The 21,952-nt window shown below is 38.6% G+C and overlaps 1 protein-coding gene across 1 annotated transcript in view; it reads right to left on the minus strand.

Annotated features, from left to right (window-relative positions):
- The window catches only part of LOC126336038 (voltage-dependent T-type calcium channel subunit alpha-1G-like), a 741,513-nt gene that overhangs the window by 55,388 nt on the left and 664,173 nt on the right, over positions 1-21,952 (minus strand). Inside the window, exons 31-33 of the mRNA XM_049999518.1 lie at positions 18,247-18,439; positions 4,316-4,467; positions 4,120-4,229 (exon numbers count right to left, since the gene is read on the minus strand). Of these exons, the coding sequence (XP_049855475.1) occupies positions 4,120-4,229; positions 4,316-4,467; positions 18,247-18,439 (455 nt within the window). The remainder of the gene's footprint in view (positions 1-4,119; positions 4,230-4,315; positions 4,468-18,246; positions 18,440-21,952) is intronic.

Consider the following 21,952-nt stretch of genomic DNA (forward strand, 5'->3'; position numbering starts at 1 on the left):
TACAACCCTGTCTCACTCCCTTCTCAACCATTGCTTGCTTTTCCTGCCATCTGGTTTCTGTACAAATTGCAAATAGCCTTTCAGTCCCTGTATTTACCCCTGTCAGCTTTATAACTTGAAAGAGAGTATTCCAGCCAACATAACCAAAATCTTTCTCTAAGAAACAAATCCTATAAATGTTGGTTCGATTTCCTTAAGCTATCTTCTATAAGGAGTTGTAGGGTCAGATTTGCCTCATGTGTTCTTACATTTCTCTGGAATCTAAACCAGTCTTCCCTGAGGTATATTTCTACCAATTATTTTATTTTTCTGTAAAGAATTTGTGCTAGTATTTTGAAACTGTGACTTATTAAACTGATAGTTTGGTAATTTTCACACAAGTCAGCACCTGCTTTGTTTGGAATTGGTATTATTATATTCTTCCTGAAGTCTGAGGGCATTTCACCTGACTCATACATCTTGCTCACCAGATAGAAGAGTTTTTTCATGGCTGGCTCTCCGAAGTCTATCAGCAGTTCTATCAGAAAGTTGTCTGTTCCTGGAACCTTGTTTTGACTTAGTTCTTTCAGTGCTCTGTCAACTTCTTCACTCAGTATCATATCTCCCTTCTCATCTTCATCTATGTCATCGTCCATTTCCATACTATTGCCCTATGCTATAATGTGTAGTATATTATGATTACAATATCAATCAGCCGCACATATGTGAACCTAACAATTTGTGGGGATATGACACAGCGTCACTTGTAAGTAAAGCAGATGCCAGACTTTGCTCCATTGGTAGGGTACCAGAACAATGTTGTTAATCTACTAAGGAGATTGTTTACAAAACACAGATTTGAACCATTCTGGAGTATTACTCAAAACTGTGGTTGGAACTCAGACCAAATACAACTAACAGGAGATGCTGAATGTCTACAAAAAACTGCAACACAAATGTAACTTTTTTTAACAGCTCCTGTTAAAACATCATGCAAATGGTGAAAAACATCAGCAGGAATACAAATGTCAATCATCTTGCAAAAACCTTACTTAGCATTCGGGAAACACTACCAAATGAAGAATATGGGAATATACTACAGTCCTCTTCATATTAGTTTTGAATTACAGTATGAACAGAGGCATTTATTTGACCATTCTTCCTGTACTCTATATGTGAATGGAATGGGATAGAATTCTAATACATAATAAAACAGGAAGTACCTTTAGCACACAGTGGTTTGCAGAGTATGGATGAAGATGCAAATGGCAGAATTTTGTACGAAACAAAACTTAATCATAGCTATCATTGAGTTTAAGAATGATGAAAGAAGGATAGAAATGTGTAGCCAAGAGAATGGAATAAGTAGTAGAAGACATTGTGGTGGAATATCAGTTTGGGTTCTGTTGACATGTAGAATCATTTGAGACAATACTGACTCAGCTACACATCTTAAAAATAGAGACTGAAAAAGAGCCATTGACCGAGATTTGCAGATCTGGAAAAAGCTTTGACAATGTTGAGTTTAATACACTCACTGATATTTTGAGATATCAGGAACTTACAGGAAACACAAGGTTATCTATACCTTGTTTAGGAACTAACTGATTTCCAAGAGTTGACAGAAGTGATAGGGAGGTAGTAGACAAGAAGGGAGTGCACTTGGATAGTAGCCTGTCCTTCTCGTTTATAGCAAAACCCATCCACTACTTTTGGTGCCTCATTTCCTACAATAATTCCTTCAGCATTGCCTGATTCAGTTCAACTAAATTCCATGCCCTGACTTAATTTGACTACATTCCATTACCACTGTTTTACTTTTGTTGATGTTCATCTTATTACCTATACCAACACGTTATCTATTCCATTGAACGGTTCAACCAAGTTCCCTGCCATCTCTGACAGAATATCAATAATGTTTCCAAATCTCATAGCTTTTATTTCTTCATGCTGAATTTTAATTTTTTCCCCAAATTTCTCCTTGGTTTTCTTTACTCACTGCTTTATGTACTGACTGAGTTACATGGGGCTCAGTTACGACCCTGTTCCACTTGTTTCTCAACTACTGCCTCCCTTTATCCTTCATTCTTTTAATTGTAATCTCATTTGTGTTACTCTTTCATTTCCTATAACTGGTACCATGCCAGCTGCCTGGCAATTACTGCCGCCAACATACATCAGCAGCCAGTGAGTTGCTGTACTCCTGACATCATCTGTCGAAGCCAGCTACATGCAACCACACATACTGCTTAATTACTAACATTGCCAAATGATGACAGCAACCAGCTGATCTGTGTACACAGTGCATGTCACTCTGTGCACACAACAGGCTCCACTACAGGCAGCAGCATCATCCAACAGCAGTGCATGCATCTAACACAGTGCTGTGAGCACAGTACTATGTTATCTATGCATGTCACATGACACCTTATGGAGATCCTCCCACTGGATTATTTAAGACACTATATGACCGCAACTTGACAGCATTCACTCATGCTCTGGGCTCGACACCAGGTGCAGCCCATCTCTCAGTACCATCCAGCACAGCACAGGTTTCCAACCAAAGGTTAACTCTAACTGTACTCCAACGTAGACACTGGCCAGAAATGTTCTATGACATTTTTGGCTGACTGAGCTCTTCGGCATCCACCAGCCAGTCTGCACCTGACGGGATATCACTTACGACATTGCCACCTGGACAAGTCTGTTGGCACCTTTGCATCTCAACCACCACCGTTGGTCCGAGCACAAGTTCCCCACTAGCTGCTGGCATTTGAATGACATCCCACCGCTTAGACTGCACCCTACTTATTCAAATACAATCTAGGACCTCAGCCAGATACTGACCCAGGGTCTCGAGCTGTACTCCAGTTGAGAGGCTTTATCATTCTATAAGAAGTGGCTATTATTTTCTGTTTCACATCATAACTGTGAATTGTTCACTTATGTATTTACTAATAAATGTGTTTCTTTTACTGTATCTTGGGAGCTGACTTTATTAAATGATGTCCTTGCCACCATGTGAGGACAAAATATATAAAAGATATGTTTTACCTATGATGATTTCACAATTTCAAGAACATATTCCAGTCAACACTATCAACCAATTTTTTTTTTTAATCTAAAAATGCTGTAAATGTAAATGTCTCTCTGCAGTCTATCTTCTAAAATAAAGAACCAACCTTGTGGTCAGCGAGGGAGCAGGTTGCAGAGCATGCACTGCCATTTGCGGTGATCACACACTATGCTAAGAAACATGTCCATTTTTTGTAATGTTCAGGGGACCATCATGAACCACAGTGACTTCAGTGTAATTATTGACTGTGAATAAAACTGTCATTTCTGTTCATCTCATTGGATAATTCTTTTATTTACCTTCTGTACTATACTGCAGTAGTTCTTTCACTGTATAGTCCAAGTTTCATCAAGTATAGTCCAAGTTTCATCAAGCTATGTTCCTTAGTAGTGACACATCACGTGAAAGTTACTTTTGTTGTTTAAGTTCTGCACACCACAGTATTTAAAAGTTCTTATCGGAGCACAAAAACAAAGATGAATACACTAAGCAGATTCAGAAGGATTTAGGCTGCAGTAGGTACTGGGAGATGAAGAAGCTTGCACAGGATAGAGTAGCATGGAGAGCTGAATCAAACCAGTTTCTGGACTGAAGACCACAACAACAACATACAAAAATTTATATTTCTCGTATATTAGTTGTTGTTATAAACAGTAGGAATCACGACCCATAGTAATATCACTATTCTGCAAACATGCTCTATTTTCATTAGTTTTCACTGTAAGAAAACTACTAAACTGTTTGAAATATTTGTTGACAAAATGATGGCATTTCATGGACAATGACAAAGATATTAGAAAAATTATGGTAAAGCTTGCTGCTATGACTGAAATGGAATGGCTGAGGTTGCAGTACTCCAAAACATCAAAATCTGGATTAATATAGACAAAAATGAGATAAAACACATAATAAACACTCATTATTGAAATGTTAATTATGCTAAATATTAATGATGCTAAATAATATTTTACCCAATGTATGATTAATAATTCACAGTTTTCTTGTCTGTCTTTAAAAGGTAACAATTTTTCTAAGGACTACAAAAGAATTTATGGGCTGCTTACCTATCTTTAAAATACAATAGGAAACCCAGAGCTACAAGTTTCATAACAGCTTCCAAAATGAACACAGCCGTGAAGAAATAATTGAAAATTTTTAATGCATACTCCAAAGGCTGAAACAAATAATAGGAAGTTATTTTAATTTTTTAACCAAATATCAGATTATTTATTTATTAGGAATATTATTTGAGGACAGTACCTTAGGCATCTTGTAGAATTCCAAAGCCATAGTTACCACATTCAGGCCAATTACTGCAGCAATAGCCAAGTCAAAATATTTAGATGTCACAACATTGTGAATCATCAGCCGTGAATGTGTGTAGTTAGTGTAATATGGCGGCTCATGCATCTCTGAAAGAAATTATATATTACTGAATGTATTCAAAATGAGATGTAACAAAGAGGCAAATATATTTATGAATGGTCAATGAGTTTTCATTTTTAGGAATAAATATGTTTATGTAACAATGCCTGTTTTGATCAAATGAAAGTAAAACACAAATGCAACTGCCAGTTAATAGTGATCACTGAAGAAGTTGTCCAATGCTGTAGAGAAGCAATGCTATTTCAACTTTTGTTATTGTACAGAGACATTAATGTTATTCCAACACTGTAGCAGTACTGTTGTTAAAGTCAATGATGAGAAAGCTACATAAAATATGGTATTCTACTGAGATGCCATGACATGTTACACATTTTCTGTAGAACTTCTGTAACTGCTAAGAATGTGAATCTAAATACCAACATTAGGAGTGATGATTTGTACCGGGTGGTTATAATTTAAGTGCAGCTACCCACAGAGGTCCAGTGTAGGCTGTAATTATTGTATGACAGTAAAACATGGTGGATATTCTAATGCATTAATGTGGAACCTAATCACGCTAGAAAAAAAATAAAATAGATCCAATTTTGGCCACCAGGTGCAAATCTGGTTCTGTGAATGCAAGAAAGATGTACAGAAATCTTTCCATATGTAATGGATTAGGAGTGGCACATGGGCAGGGAAGGTCAAACAAGTGAAAAAGGCATAATTTGATTTGATTATTAACCACCGCTTACACAATTTGTTCAATATGAGCACTGGACAACTGATGAGATGCTGTACAGTGCCAGATTTGCACCTGGTGGCCAAAACTGGAATTAATTTTTTGAGCATAAATGAGGTCTGCATTAATGCAAGGGAATATCTACCAATTCACTGTTATTACAGCCCAGAGTGGGATTTGTGAGTAGTTGCAGTTTAATTATACCCACCTGACACTACATAGATCTGTAGAACAGTGCTTATTTTCAAACAGGAATGTTATGAGGAAAACTGATATGCACAAACAGAGAAAAAGGCAGTATTCTGAATTGTCGAAACATTGTAAGGCAGATGCAAAAGAGGAAAATATTCAGGAATGATTTAATTTTGATAAAAAATAAAAATAATAAAAGTATTGAGAACTCTGGAACAGAGCCAAGTTGAATTGTCAAAACATTTAAGGCAGAAGCAAAAGAGGAAAATATTCAGGAATGATTTGATTTTGATAAAAAATAATAAAAGTATTGAGAACTCTTGAACAGAGCCAAGTGCACACATAGCAGTTCTTAGGGAAAGAAAAAAATATAGTGTTATCCTAGCGTTTTCTTCCAAAAAAATATTTAAACGTCGGTATTAAGCAGATTTTTAACATGGCTGGATCTGGAACTTTATTATGGCTACTTACAAGTCACCTTTTCATCTTACAAAGTATTAAAAATACTTAATGACCAACCCCCCTCCCTCCCGGCTGGTTTGGCTCTCACTCTTCCTGCAAACTATTGTGTGGGTGCTCTTGAACAGAGCCACACTAGGTAAAGATAAGAAATCAAATTTTGGAATAACTGGATTTTAATTTGTAGAGCACAAACAATGAAAGATCCGGTATGATAAAAAAGATAGCATATTAAAGAAAGGGCTTTTTAACAAACAGGGTGTCCACAATTAAAGTTTCAGTTTCAAAATGTTGCAGATAGAGAATCACTGCTCGGAATGATGTCAGATTATTGACACAAGGAGAAAGACCATGGAATAAAAAAAATGTAACGAAAATTTTATCAATAGATGACACTGTAAATGTCTGAACATAAATGAGGTTGCCACAAATTTTATCAATAGATGACACTATAAGTGTCTTAACATAAATGAGATCGTCCACAAGTGACAGATGAATCACAGTATAATGACAATCATTGAAGCTGCATATTACACCATCTGAAATTTTCAATGTGCATGACTACAAAAGATTGGCATCCAAAAGTTGTGGCACTGTATGGTAAGCCCATCCACCACAGAAAGATTGTGCCACATCAGATGGGAAAAATCGTCCTAAGGGCAAAAACTGCATAAAAAGCAAAATGGCATAATCTTCTAATTGTCCTGGAGCCAAAAACAGCATAAAAAGCAAAATGACATTGGTTTTTTATTATTCTGGGACTAGGAACCCACAAAAAGCAAAATTTTATCAGTTTATAATTGTCGTGAGACTAACACAAGACATGTTCCATATGCTGTCCACTGCTTTCTGCTACAAGTTGAAATTGAGAAACAGCATGTTCCACAACAGATCAGAGTGTCTTGTGGCTCATGTTCAGAATATGTAGCACAATGCATGCCTTTAGTTCAGCAGCATTTGTAATTGGAGCACAGAACACAACATATTTCAGATAACCCCACAGCCAGAAATTACATGGATTAAGATCAGGTAATCTGGATGGCCAGGCTGTAGGGAAATAATGACTGATAATTCTAGTATTTCTAAAATTCCTCTGCAGCAGCCACTTCACTGGCTGTGCATTGTGCAGAGGAGTGCCATCTGGCATAAAAATGATCTCAGACATCCATGCCATAGAAGGGTTGGAATGATAGTGGTGTAAAAAAGACACTTGTAGCATTCACCTGTGGCTGTACAGGTAACAGGACCCTACAACTCACCTCCTTGAAAAAATACAGCCCTATGTTAAATCATGTCATGAACCTGCACCAAACAGTTACTTTTGCAGAATGAGGTGGTACCAGCTGATGTGTGTGTGAGTGTGTTTGTTGCCCATATCCTGCAATTCTGTGTATTGACATATCCTTGGAGATGGGCTTTGTCTATCCACAGAATGTTCCATTGACTTTCATTGTCCACTTCCAAGCAAGCCAGAAATTCTAGAGTGAACATTTGTCTTGCTGTCAAGTCAGCAGGAAACAACTTATGAACATTGGTGATTTGGTATGGATAGCAAATTAAGATGTTTCATCAGATTTTATGCAATGTGCTTGCAGACATGTCCAATATTTGGGCAGTTGCTTGTGCACTGCATGTATGCATACCACTGCACAACCTCTCATGCAATGCTGTGGCCACATCTTCAACAGGGGTTGGATCAACTATTCCCTCTCTCTACCACATTGTAGTCCAAAAGAATTTTGAATTTTGTTATCATTTTCCCCAGACCTTTAGCAGACATTGGACCAATGCATTTTTCATGCCCTCGAGTGTCTGGAACATCTGCAGGGCTACTGGTGCATGGCTCCTGTAAAAGAGCTTTACCAACAGCATGTGAACCTTCATGGAAGCCACATTGGGTGTCACAGACACAAACTGGGGAACAACCCTATGCCTGTGAGCATATTCTGATGCTTACAGCGTCATCTGTTGATCAAATTTTCATTAAATTTCTTTTTGTTCTGCCACCTTTTCCTCTGCATCAATAATACACTGTTCAAATTTGACATTATTCTGGGCAGTCATTCTCTTTCTACAGCATTTTGAAACTGAAACTTTATAATTATGGACACCTGTATAACAGCAAAATCATCCTACTGACTTCAGGTTCCCTGCTGAACATGTTTCTACTTTAACTGACTATTACCTACAAATCACTCTCTATGATACTAACCACTTTACTGACCTGCCAAAATATGTAAACATCTTGTCCCTACTAATCTTCATCCTCCAATTTCACACATCTGTGCTTCCACTTCAGACTTGACTTTTATCTAACTCAGTTAAGTGAACAAGGCACCAGTTGTGTGTAAATAGTATAAATATTACCTTTAGTTTGCTTATAAATTTGCATTGGCAGCTATGAACCAACAATACTTGTGCTTCAAATTGTATCATTAAGCACACATACACTGTGGGCAGAATGGAGCATACCAGTTATTGAGCTGTCTGCACATTGCTTAAGTTTTAAATCCACAACAGTGTGAACATGCAAAAGATCAATAACCAAAGCATAATGTAGGTCTATGATAGTGAACAGTGTAAGTTAAGTTATAAGAGGAACAAGGGGTCACACTATGGTTCAGTGCTTATAAATCAGTAAATTAAAGCTTCACTATCGAAGTTATTCATGAGTTATGAGTGGGGTATGATTTCATATCCCAGTGAAGACTGAATCTGTTTCAAACCAACTGAGAGCTTATACATTGTGGATGGGGACTGAGCAATTCTGGATTAGAATGGCTTTGTAACACTTCTGGTGTTGCTCACAAATGTCTATTTCAATTATAGTCAGTTTGCTGTGCAACACATTTTCTTCTCCTGTGCAAGCTTGAGACATCATACTTATTACCATTACCATTTCTCATTTCCTTCCTTACTTCATTTGTTCACATATCATGTTCTGTAATGCACCTCATGAGGAAAACTCTCTGGGGTGTAGATGAGTACAACCATATAACAGCACAGAGATGCAGATCTGTTGATTACATTTACAAACAGCTAATCAGTGACTTGTTATTTACCATAGGTACTTATAACACACTTTTGCACCAAAGAGGTTGCAAATTAGCATTTTAGACAGTTAAAAAAATCACAGCTCTGAAAACAGCTCTTGCTTTTCTAATCATACTATTTAGTTGCTCTTCATGTACAGCAACAAAATTTCAAGCCTGTGAGTATACTTGTTACTTTTCATTCTAGTTCAGCTTAGAATTTTAAGTGGCATGTTATTAGCACCTGTTCAAAAACAATTAAGACTATTCAAATAAAGAAGAAAAATTAATTAAATTGTGAAATTGAAAATGAAAAATGAGTTTAAAGCTGTAAGAAATTAAGCAAAGGGGAAAGACATTAAAGGGGAAAGAACAATTTGGGGATAAAATGTGTTTCCTCAGAATTTTATGACACATTTGAAACTGGCATTATAACTGCCAAAAATTGGATGCCTATCACCATTTTAACCATTCAATAGCTCTGGAGGGGATACAAACAATTTTGTCAAATATAGTAAATTATTATGGAACATAACACACTATCAGTTTTTCACAATGAGGCAAAAATCTGTAGTTTTAAGAGCAACTTGCCATATGTAAGTGATGTAGAATAACCTCTATTCACTGTAAAGTTACTTAAATGCTTAGTTTAAAATATTGGTAAAAACACCAGCAGGATATTGTATGGGAAAGAGCAGCGGCACTTTTCAAAATAGCAGCTGTTTTGGAACATGATCTGCATCTGAGCGAATGAATGATTGTAACAAACAATTGTGTAATTACTTTAACTAAATCTGGTGGAGATGTTAACAACGCTCTAATTTTGGTATGTCTGTTATCGGTATTTTTCTATTGTTACTGGTGTTCCTATTCCCAACTTAGTGGTATTGTTGATTGGGTTTAGAAACTTAAGCCATGGCTTTCCCCAGTTCCTTTGATTATCCATTGAAAATTCCCAATCAAAGTGCAACTACATAATGCACTGATGGTTTACACACGAACCACCACAGTTCTGCCCACCTATCTAAAATTGATGAATCACACTCATCTTTTTCCTACTGGATAACAGTTGTCTTGTAATTAATCATCTAGATATATTAATGTCTAGATATATAAATGAAGAGAAATAGGGAAGATGCATTGGGTAAAAATGGATAGGAGAGCTATTTTGAGTAATTCAGTAAGGGCTGACTTGATGAGACCCTCATTCAGTGAAACATAGATGAAATAAATGACAGTATCAGTGTCTAATGTAAACAAAAGAGTTTCACCATTAGTAGTACACAATTTGTCTGTTTACTACACATCATGATACACTGCAACTTTGTTATATGTACACAGATGAAAGACATTCAACAAGTATTGCACCACCTTTTTTTCTCAAAGCAGACTGGTTGTACTCAGGTTTTGGGAGCCTGGTATCTTGAACTCTTTTTTAGATGCATATTGTTTACTACTATCAATGTTCCTGAGTGCATTCTGTGTTCCCACCATTCACCAAATAAAGGCACATCCAGCATTGTCAAATATGACTACTGTAATTCTGAGACTGTACTCCTCCCCCACCTGCACCTTTTCAGGGGAGCATTTGGCCCTGACCTCATTTTTATGGATGACAATTTGTGATCACATTGAACAGTGTAGCTGCGGAAGCTCCCGGAAGGAGAGAATATTCGGAGAGTGGATTAGGCTGCCTATCCCCCCCCCCCCCCCCCCCCCCCTGCATGGAGTCAAATTCCATTGAGCACACAGGTGAGACATAGGTAAGACATTTAGCAGCATGCTAAGATGCACCAATGACAATCCAGCAGTTGTCAACCACACTGGAGGAGATGGAATGCCTACCAGAAGAACTACGTACCAACCTTGTGGTCAGTGTGGGAGCAGGTTGCAGAGCTTGCACTGCCATCTGCGGTGATCATGCACTATGCTAAGAAACATTCTAATTTTTTGTAATATTCAGGGGACCATCGTGAACCACAGTGACTTCAGTGTAATTATTGCCTGTGAATAAAACTGTCATTTCTTTTCATCTAATTGGATAATTCTTTTAGTTACCTTCTGTACTATACTGCAGTAGTTCTTTCACTGTTTAGTCCAAGTTTCATCAAGTATAGTCCAAGTTTCATCAAGCTATGTTCCTTGGTAGTCTCACATCATGTGAAAGTTACTTTTGTTGTTTAAGTTCTGCACACCATGGTATTTAAAAGCCATGAAAAATTCTCCTATCGGAGCACAAAAAGGCAAATATGACTGGAAAGTGCAGTACCAGCTGCCTTAGCACCTGTAAACTTTTTCCCAAAAAATCTGGAATGTGAACATATTTGCAATCTTTTTAACATGGAACTCGCCCCTCACTCCCACAAGCTCCCCCAACTGTAACTCACTCACACCCACTAGTCCATTGCCGCTAGTCACTCATACCCCTCCACTCCCACTTGCCCATGCTCACTCACTCATTGTCAAAGCCACAGTCTCCTTTGTTCTGTACTGCTATTACTGTCTCCTTTCACTGTTTCTGTCTTCCTTTTGCTCCTCTTATTGCTATTATCTCATTCATTTCTTCCCACTGATGCTGTGTCTTTTCACTGTCACTACTTCCCTCTTCCTGATTGTCACTGGCGTAGTCTCTGTCTCTCATTATCACTGGCTCTGACCCACTTCCATTTTCTCCTTCTCTTTTCTCTTTATCCCTTTCCCACTGACACCGTCTCCTTCACTCTTTTCCTAACACTGTCCTGTCACTGTCAACATGTTCCGCTGCCACTATTATCCTCTTCCTGTCTCACAATGCCATTGCCTTCTTCGCTCTTTCTATAATACAGCCACTGTCAACTACCTTCCAGTATTTATAACTTTTCCGTCTCTTTATTATTAATAATTGAAAAGTGCACAATGTGCAAAGAGAAATTACAAATTACAAATGAATAGTTTTTCCAGAGCCAGTTTTATAATTGACGTTTTCATCATTTTACAGTTTTGAGCGTTGTATCTTTCACAATGTTTCTTAAAAAAATCACAAACACAGTCTTCATTAGGCTGGTGAAATCTCTTGTTTTGGCAAAGTCTATGGTCAAATCCATGTGTGATATAGCTTGTAATTTGCTTGTTTCCATTTGTCTGTCATGGAGTAGCCTGTGGAGTAGAAATTGGGCCAGATGGCTCTGCACTTCTTGGTGAGGGTTTGACGTGCTTTCTCGTAGGGCTTGGTATTTGGCAGCCAATACTGCATTTTGATGTCATTGATGAAGTAGTTTCCTTGGTTAACGCATATCTTAGCATTGACGGTACTGACTTCCCAATGCCTAGAATCCTCTTCATATAGCGAGCTTTGACTTTTTCTATTATTATCAGGTCGCTTAGGGTGAGTTTTTCCCACATGGGGAAATTGCTGTCTTGAACAGTAACATTGCTGTATCCAGTGATATTTGTTGAGGCTGTAGGATGTGGTAGATGGCTTTTATGTCATGGTTACTGATGGATGACAAGGTGGTTTGCAGGATGACTCCAAGATACTTGAATTTTGTCACTACCTCTAAAGGTTTATTGTGCAGGGTCATTGTATTTCTGGGAGTGTGTTTCCCTCCTTTCCTAAAAGTCATTTATTTGGTTTTGCTGTGGTTTATTTGCAATCCATTTCTTTCTGCTCATGATGTGAGCCTGTTGAGGACACCTTGGAGCTCTTCTGCATTTTATGAGCCTATTGCAATGTCGTCCACATAGAGAAGAAGTGATTCTGAGGTGTCTCTGATTTTGTCTGTGATGTCTGCGGTCATGATGTTGAATAACGTTGGATAAATTGGGTCTCTTTGTAGAACTCCGTTTGTGTGGATTATGTCCTTGGATATTGCTATGCTGTCTGATACTTGGATATTGTTGTATTTGAGGATATTTGAGATTGTGATTGCCAACAGGTGCGTGGCTCCTATGAGATGACTGAATGTTTGGACTAGTGTCACTCTGTTGATGAGGTCAAAGGCTTTGCAGTAGTCCACAAAGACTACAAAGTATGTCTTTCTTGGATGTTTGAGTGTATCTTGTGCTTACTCCATTAGGTAGCTTATGGCATGTAGCATGCTTCTTCCTTTTCAGAAGCCAAATTGATTCTCTGGTATTTGTGAGTCTATCATTTTTGTGAGTCTGTTTGATAAGATTTGCATGAATATTTTGAAGGATGTATTTTTGAGTCCTATACCTTGGTATGAGTCAGGACTGCAGGGGTCTCCTCTCCCTTTGAACATCACCTTGATTATGATGACCTCCATTGCTCTGGTATTTTCCTGGAGTGGATGCATTCGTTGAATAGTTCTACCCAGTAATCTTGCATGACATGAAGTGATACCTTTAGGTGTTCAATACAGATGATGTTTGGGCCTGGCACCTTTCCGTTTTTTTGCTGTTGTTATTGTCTCAAGTATTTAATGTTTCATTATGGGGGTGTGATTTGCCGTCACTGTATCTGGAGTTAATTCAAAAGTTGTTGGTCAACTTTTATGGTTGTGGATGCTTTTGAAGTCTCTTTCCCATGATCCCATTAAGATATTATTTGCTGCTGGGACTTCGGGTTTCCTGAGCGGTATGAATGGGTCTGCTTGAGCACTTGTTACGTGTCTCCTGGGGTCTTCTTCAATATATTCTGCCCCTGTCTTCTTGGTTAATGTCTTATATTTCCTTCTTTGCTCGGCATATTGGAATAGGTCATTTGGGTGATTTGTATCCTTTGCCCGATGTAGTGCTAGCAATGTTTTTTTTCCATTTGCTATGGCAGCCCTTATTAAACCATGGTTGCGATTTTCATTCTTTCTTTTGAGTATGGCAGGCTTGTAGAGTTCTCGTGCATATTTCTACTGCTTTATTTAATTAGTGCTGTTGTATTAACTGTCTTGCTTTGTCTATTTCTTTGGTGTTGTGTGCAAGTTTCTCCGTATCTAATTTCCCAGATATTTTCTTCTTTGGCAGTAAGGGCACATGTTCCCAGTGAGTGATTTCAAAGGTTGTTGAGACTGGTAGATGCTTTCTAATCGGAGCCATGGCTAAGTTCCATAGTGCATTTCAGTTGAGTGACTTGATGTCTGTTCCTCTACAGGAGACTAGGACTATGGTGCTGGTTCCATTCGGAGCAATGTAAGTTTTCATGTTGGGATCATTAATGAGAGAGTATCCAGCTTCTTCTAGGGTCTCCTTAATCAGTTCTGTTTTTATGGTTGGTTTATCTATCGTAGCATTGACGTCCCCTGTGAGAATTACCCTATCATCTGTTTTCATTTGGATAGCACTCCTGGAATTGTGTCTTCTGTTGAAGCATGTGGTTGTGCGTACATGCTGATGACTGAGAGTTGGTTACGATGATTGTCTTTTCTTCTTTTATTATTTGTTTTATTGCTCCTATGATAGGTTTGAGGAAAACTAAGACCCCCCTGCTGGTCTTCCTGCAGTCTGATGGCCAAATGAATGGATCCCAGAATGTCCTTGTATGTTGTATTCCTCTGTTAAGAAAGTTTCTCTCAGTATGATGACATCATAGCTTTTCAGCGTTTCTATTGGGAAGAGAGGCAGGGTGTTCTTCAAACCTTTGATGTTCCATATGAGAACACTTGTGACTTTATTGTAATTCTCCTCCTTTGATGTAGCGTGTCCTCCGAAAATGGAAATGTCTTACGACTATTCCTATTGGCCAGAACTCTGGTCGCTCTGTATGTTTGAGGAATTTGAATGGGAATCCTATTTTGAAGGCCTTTTTTCCCACTGGTGTGTGTAGTTCTTCACAATGGATGTTATCTTTAATTCCATTTCCCACTGCCGTTGTCTCCTCCTCTCTCAGCATAAAAAAGTGCGAATATATTCACATGCCAAAAGTTTTGGGAAAATTTGTGAAGATTCTGAGGAAGGTAGGACAAGGCAGCAGGTAACCCACTTTTTAGTCAGTGTCTTTTTAACAAGAGCATATTTGACTTTTTTGTGATCTGACAGGAGCACTTTTACACTGGGTCCCTTCTTTTCTCTGCTGCAGCAGGGTATGTGACTCATATGAAAAGAAATGTTTTGGTCAGTAAAATTTAGATAATTTAGTTATGTGAAACTGAAATAACACAAAACTAATTTTACACTTCACACTAGATTTAAAAAAAATTAATGTGCTTCATTACTACATCATGGAGTTTCCTGGAGCCTTTTTATGATAATGGAGACACTTACAGCACATTTCTCTGTGCTAAGACACTTTATAAACAAAGTTTTCACCTCACATTGGATTTTATGAAAGTTTTTTACATGTAAAGGTAGGGTAACTTTGAACCTCTGACCTTGGAAACTGATAAAAGATATCAAGAAAATTTTCCAGATTGTTTGAGATATGGATCTTAGACATATGCCATACAAATTTCAGCCATTTGCTGTGTGTAGACATTCTGGAATTTCCAACTCAGGTTTGGTACCAAAAACCATGTTTTTGGATTGTTTCTTAATAATGGAGAAAGATTTTTGAAAACAGGAAGATGGCACTTCTCGATAAATGCCTAAAGAATATTCTTTTAAAATTTAAGCAATTTGCTGCAGTTAATTATTTAGATATCCATGGCTGAAAGTGAAAACTGCTTTTTTTGGGTTGTCTCAGGAACCACCCATGAACTAAATGGGATCTCCATAAGCCCTAAGGGTCACCTTAGACCACATCTAATGCAAAAGGAACAACAAACCAATTTGCTCCATTTGCCTAAACTGGAGGAAGTGTGTAATACTCAAAATATGACTGTGTGCTGCAGGATAGTTACAGTAAGATGATCCTCCTGCTGCATATACAAATGGTCCCCATCCCAAGGGCTATCCAAAACTCTTGGCCTCACATTTCTATCACCAATAGAACCTGAGGTATGAGCCTCACACATTTTTATATGTGGCTCATTGAAACAAATTGTTAGCACATGCTGTTGCTGCTTCAAACAGTCCCCATCAAGATGTATATTAAGAAGCTGATTGTTGTGAGATGAGTCTGTCACCATAATTTCAGTCTCACTGATGTTTATTTTGTGGCTGGATCTTCAAGACTCATCAAATGTAAAAGTGAGATTTTGAAGCTGCTTGGTAGAGGTCCCCAGAGCATAGGTTGCTGGAGTTAATTGTGTCTTTGATATGAGCATGAGATACTTTTATGTTAGCCTCAAGTCCGTTTTAGATAAATACATGTACGTCTGTTACAAAACATCATGTACGGATGCCAACAGAAGTCTGCTGCAGGGCTTTTCTGGTTACTACAGAAACATACAGAGTGAACAGTGTTGGCACTGGAACCCAGTCTTGTTTCACTCCACAAGCTAACAGGGAAGAAATCTGAATGATAATTATTAGTTGTCACACAGAACATCAAACCACTGTATAGGAGTCAATCATCAGAACAAATTTTTCAGAGCATTCTAATGTTACCCGAACTGTCCTCCCTGTCGAACACTTTCTCTTTGTCAGCATAACAGAGGTACAGGGATTGGACTTCTTTTCCTACTTTGCTCCTGGAGCTGTCATATGGAAAAATTAGGTTCATATGTTCCCCTTTCTGGTCTAAAGCCAAGTTGAGTCTATGGCCTATGTTGTGTGAGCTATTAACGTGTTCAGTGCCTTATTTCAACAAATCTTCTTTTGTTTTTAAGAATGGTTATCAGATGGAGGCTAATGGACAGACATAGACAGTGCATCTTCAGAGGCTGGCTTCCAAAGACTGGCACATATTCACACTGAAGTGTGCTAAACTTGTTTCACTTGTGTGACAAAAAATTTGCTACATATGTCCTGTATGAAGGCTGTTGCCATTGTTGAAAACATTCCTGATAAATGCATGTAATTAGCATGACCGTTTATGAAGTGCTTGTCACCCTGTTACTGGTTTGCACAATGATTGTACCACATTTCATATTACCTTGGTGCACCGTTCATTACCTGATACCCTTGCAGAACTGTGCAATTCCTCTGTATCCCATGTGCTGTTAATGTGAATGACTACATGTGTTGTCTTTGTGTTATATATTGCAACAAGTTTATCCTGTAATGTCTTTGAAGAGGTACAGTGATTTTCACAGCAAATGTCACCATATTACTCATTAACAGTAACGGAAATTCCTGGATGGATCCATAGAATAACTTGATTTCAAAATGTATTTCTATTTCCACAAACAATACAAGACTGGAATAGAAAGGAGAATCGATAGAGGTACTCAAAGTACCATCCGCCACACACTGTCAGGTGGCTTGCAGAGTATAGATGTAGATGTAGATGTAGAGTGTTAATATGACAAAGAATGAATGTGTTTAGGTGTTGGCTTGTGATACTATTTGTAGTTGCTTATACAAGAAAAAGAGCAGTATCTTGAAAGCTAATTGAGTACCTGTGGTATGTCATGTGTCTATGTGTCACAGATCAACCAACTTGAGATGAATGATTGATTTTCCTAATTTGTTTTTCTTTACACTCAGTTACAGCATCAGTGAATTTTGTTTCCAAAAGTCCACATGTAAGCAAGACGAAATTTTTTAAAAAAAGTTTAGTTCTCATGTAAAATTGGCAGCAGTATGTCTTAAAGCATGGAAATTTAAGTATCATTTTATGAATAACTTTGACATTGTCTTCTGGAAAGGTACCATAGCTACAGAAGCAGTACTAGTAAATCGATTTGTGATATATAGTTTTAGCATATCATTAATAATATTTCTTGCCTTGTTGAAATATAGAGTGAAACTGAAGCAATTTAATTTGCACTAACTATGGAATTTCATCTGCATAGGTGGATGCAGAACGGGAAATGGAAAATGCAGTGTTATTTTTCTTGTGATCCATGCAAAAATGAGGTTTAGTATAGTTCTTTTTTTCATGGTAGCTATAGTTTTTGCTCTTGGCAAAAACTTAATAATAAAATCTATCTCTTGGCTTTATAGCATTTTTACTATGCCAGTTCTGAAGCTAAAGTTTGATCAACTACTGAGGATAAAGCTGTGAGTTCAAAATATTCAGTGGCATAGTAAAAATGCTTTAGACAGTTGATAGATTTATGGCCAAGTTTTTTGCCTCAGTATTGTTGTTTATGTTTGCTTCCAACACTTTTAAAGTGATAGGTTAGTCGTTTACCATGTTCGCAGTGGGTTAGTGAGTTTTACTACAAATCCAGAGTGATTTGTCAATCTCCTTACAAGTGTACTCAAACTAATTATTTTTGTAACAGTAATGAGCACATTTCAGCTCACTACAAAATAACAAGTTTCCTTACATGTTGACTCATGGAAAATGAGTTAACCACGCCAACAACAAATGTACATGCAATATAATTTTTCAACAGTTTGTAGTTCTCCCATTGTAATTTTAATGCTTCCATGAAAAGATGAAAAATATCGTACATGAACACTTAAGTTCAAAAACTTACTTCTCCTTTTCTTCTCCATTTGTTTCGCTCTTTTAGCTGCTCTCCTAACACGCTCTTCTTTCTCTTGCTCTTCTCTACATCTATGGAAGTTTTCCACCACAACACCAACAAACATGTTAAGGACAAAGAACCCAACAAGCAAGATAAATGCGATGAAATAGAGTAGTCGCCATTCTGAATAGTTTTCAATTGGCTGAAAAAAATCACAAGAAAAACAAAGTATAAGACATTATGGGTCAGTTTACTAAAGTGCTGCATTATTTATAACATGCATCCCTTACAAGTTAACATTCCTGTGTTAAATTAACAATATAAGGAAAAGACAGATTGCTACTTGCCGTGAAGATGGCATGATAAGTTGCAGACAGCTGCTTTTGGTCAAAGCCTTTGCCAGAACAGAAAACACACATACATTCATTCAGACAAGCAAGTACATCTCTCTCTCTCTCTCTCTCTCTCTCTCTCACACACACACATACACACACACACACACACACACACACACACACATTGTGCCTGTCTGCGAGTCAACATCTCCACCACATTGTGAGTAGCAATCTATTCTTTTCATAATATTGTCAGGTGCATTGGTACCACATACAGGCCTTAAATTAAGGAGGAATTTTCTCTGAATGTAGACTGGAGGACAGCATTGTAAGGAAGTAAATTACGGACTGTCAGAAACCAGAAAAGAATCAAAATGTCTGACGTGTAGTTTACAGAAAGACACCGAAAATTAAGTGGACTGACAGGATATGTAAGGAGGAGGATCTCCATTGAATTAAATATAAATTTGTGCGTCTGTTAGTCTTATTGAAACTGTGGATGTTTTAGCGACTGGTAAACAAACATACATATTTTTTCACAAAGATTATTAATATTGATGTTTGACTTTTACTATACAACTAACTTAGTAACAAATAATACAAAAGCTTTGTATCATTACTAAAAACTAATATTAGTAAATAGGCCTATGGAGAAAGAAACTTCCACATGGGAAAAATATATTAAAAACAAAGATTCCAAGACTTACCAAGCGGGAAAGCGCCGGTAGACAGGCACAATAAAATAACATAACACACAAACACACACACAAACACACACACAAAATTTCGAGCTTTCGCAACCGGCGGTTGCTTCGTCAGGAAAGAGGAACGGAAAAGGAAAGATGAAAGGACATGGGTTTTAAGGGAGGGGGTAAGGAGTCATTCCAATCCTGGGAGCGGAAAGACTTACCTTAGGGGGAAAAAAGGATAGGTATTTACTCGCACACACACACACACACACACATATCCATCCATACACATACATATAATCCACATCCTTCCCTCTTTCCTGACAAAGCAACCACCGGTTGCAAAAGCTCGAAATTTTGTATATATATATATATATATATATATATATATATATATATATATATATATATATATATATATATATATATATATAACTTCCACATGGGAAAAATATATTAAAAACAAAGATTCCAAGACTTACCAAGCGGGAAAGTGCCGGCAGACAGGCACATGAACAAAACACACAAACACACACACAGAATTACGAGCTTTCGCAACTGGCAGTTGCTTCGTCAGGAAAGAGGGAAGGAGAGGGAAAAATGAAAGGATGTGGGTTTTAAGGGAGAGGGTAAGGAGTCATTCCAATCCCGGGAGCGCAAAGACTTCCCTTAGGGGAAAAAAAGGGACAGGTGTACACTCGCACACACACACACACACACACACATATCCATCCGCACATACACAGACACAAGCAGACATATTTAAAGGCAAAGAGTTAGGGCAGAGATGTCAGTCGAGGCGGAAGTACAGAGGCAAAGAAGTTGTTGAAAGACAGGTGAGGTATGAGCGGCGGCAACTTGAAATTAGCGGAGGTTGAGGCCTGGCGAATATCGAGAAGAGAGGATATACTGAAGGGCGAGTTCCCATCTCCGGAGTTCGGATAGGTTGGTGTTGGTGGGAAGTATCCAGATAACTCGGACGGTGTAACACTGTGCCAAGATGTGCTGGCCGTGCATCAAGGCATGTTTAGCCACAGGGTGATCCTCATTACCAACAAACACTGTCTGCCTGTGTCCATTCATGCGAATGGACAGTTTGTTGCTGGTCATTCCCACATAGAAAGCGTCACAGTGCAGGCAGGTCAGTTGGTAAATCACGTGGGTGCTTTCACATGTGGCTCTCCCTTTGATCGTGTACACCTTCCGGGTTACAGGACTGGAGTAGGTGGTGGTGGGAGGGTGCATAGGACAGGTTTTACACCGGGGGCGGTTGCAAGGGTAGGAGCCAGAGGGTAGGGAAGGTGGTTTGGGGATTTCATAGGGATGAACCAAGAGGTTACGAAGGTTAGGTGGACGGCGGAAAGACACTCTTGGTGGAGTGGGGAGGATTTCATGAAGGATGGATCTCACCACCTACTCCAGTCCTGTAACCCGGAAGGTGTACACGATCAAAGGGAGAGCCACATGTGAAAGCACCCACGTGATTTACCAACTGACCTGCCTGCACTGTGACGCTTTCTATGTGGGAATGACCAGCAACAAACTGTCCATTCACATGAATGGACACAGGCAGACAGTGTTTGTTGGTAATGAGGATCACCCTGTGGCTAAACATGCCTTGATGCACGGCCAGCACATCTTGGCACAGTGTTACACCGTCCGAGTTATCTGGATACTTCCCACCAACACCAACCTATCCGAACTCCGGAGATGGGAACTCGCCCTTCAGTATATCCTCTCTTCTCGATATCCGCCAGGCCTCAACCTCCGCTAATTTCAAGTTGCCGCCACTCATACCTCACCTGTCTTTCAACAACTTCTTTGCCTCTGTACTTCCGCCTCGACTGACATCTCTGCCCTAACTGTTTGCCTTTAAATATGTCTGCTTGTGTCTGTGTATGTGCGGATGGATATGTGTGTGTGTGTGCGAGTGTACACCTGTCCTTTTTTTCCCCTAAGGGAAGTCTTTCCGCTCCCGGGATTGGAATGACTCCTTACCCTCTCCCTTAAAACCCACATCCTTTCATTTTTCCCTCTCCTTCCCTCTTTCCTGACGAAGCAACTGCCAGTTGCGAAAGCTCGTAATTCTGTGTGTGTGTTTATATAGAAAGAAACTTCCACATGGGAAAAATATATTAAAAACAAAGATTCCAAGATTTACCAAGTGGGAAAGCGCCGGTAGATAGGCACAATAAATAAAACACACAAACACACACACAGAATTTTGAGCTTTCGCAACCGGTGGCTGCTTTGACAGGAAAGAGGGAAGGAAAAGGAAAGATGAAAGGATGTGGGTTTTAAGGGAGAGGGAAAGGAGTCATTCCAATCCTGGGAGTGGAAAGACTTACCTTAGGGGGGAAAAAAGGAAAGTTATATACTCGCGCGCATACACACACACACACACACACACACACACACACACACACACACATATCCATCCATACATACACAGACACAAGCAGACATATTTAAAGGCAAAGACTATGGGCAGAGATGTAAGTTGAGGTGGAAGTGTGGAGGCAAAGATGATGTTGAATGACAGATGAGGTATGAGTGGCGGCAACTTGAAATTAGCGGAGATTGAGTCCTGGTGGATAACGAGAAGAGAGGATATACTGAAGGGCAAGTTCCCATCTCCGGAGTTCGGACAGGTTGGTGTTGGTGGGAAGTATCCAGATAACTCGGATGGTG

This window comes from Schistocerca gregaria, chromosome 2 (assembly GCF_023897955.1).
Source record: "Schistocerca gregaria isolate iqSchGreg1 chromosome 2, iqSchGreg1.2, whole genome shotgun sequence".
NCBI lineage: Eukaryota > Metazoa > Arthropoda > Insecta > Orthoptera > Acrididae > Schistocerca > Schistocerca gregaria.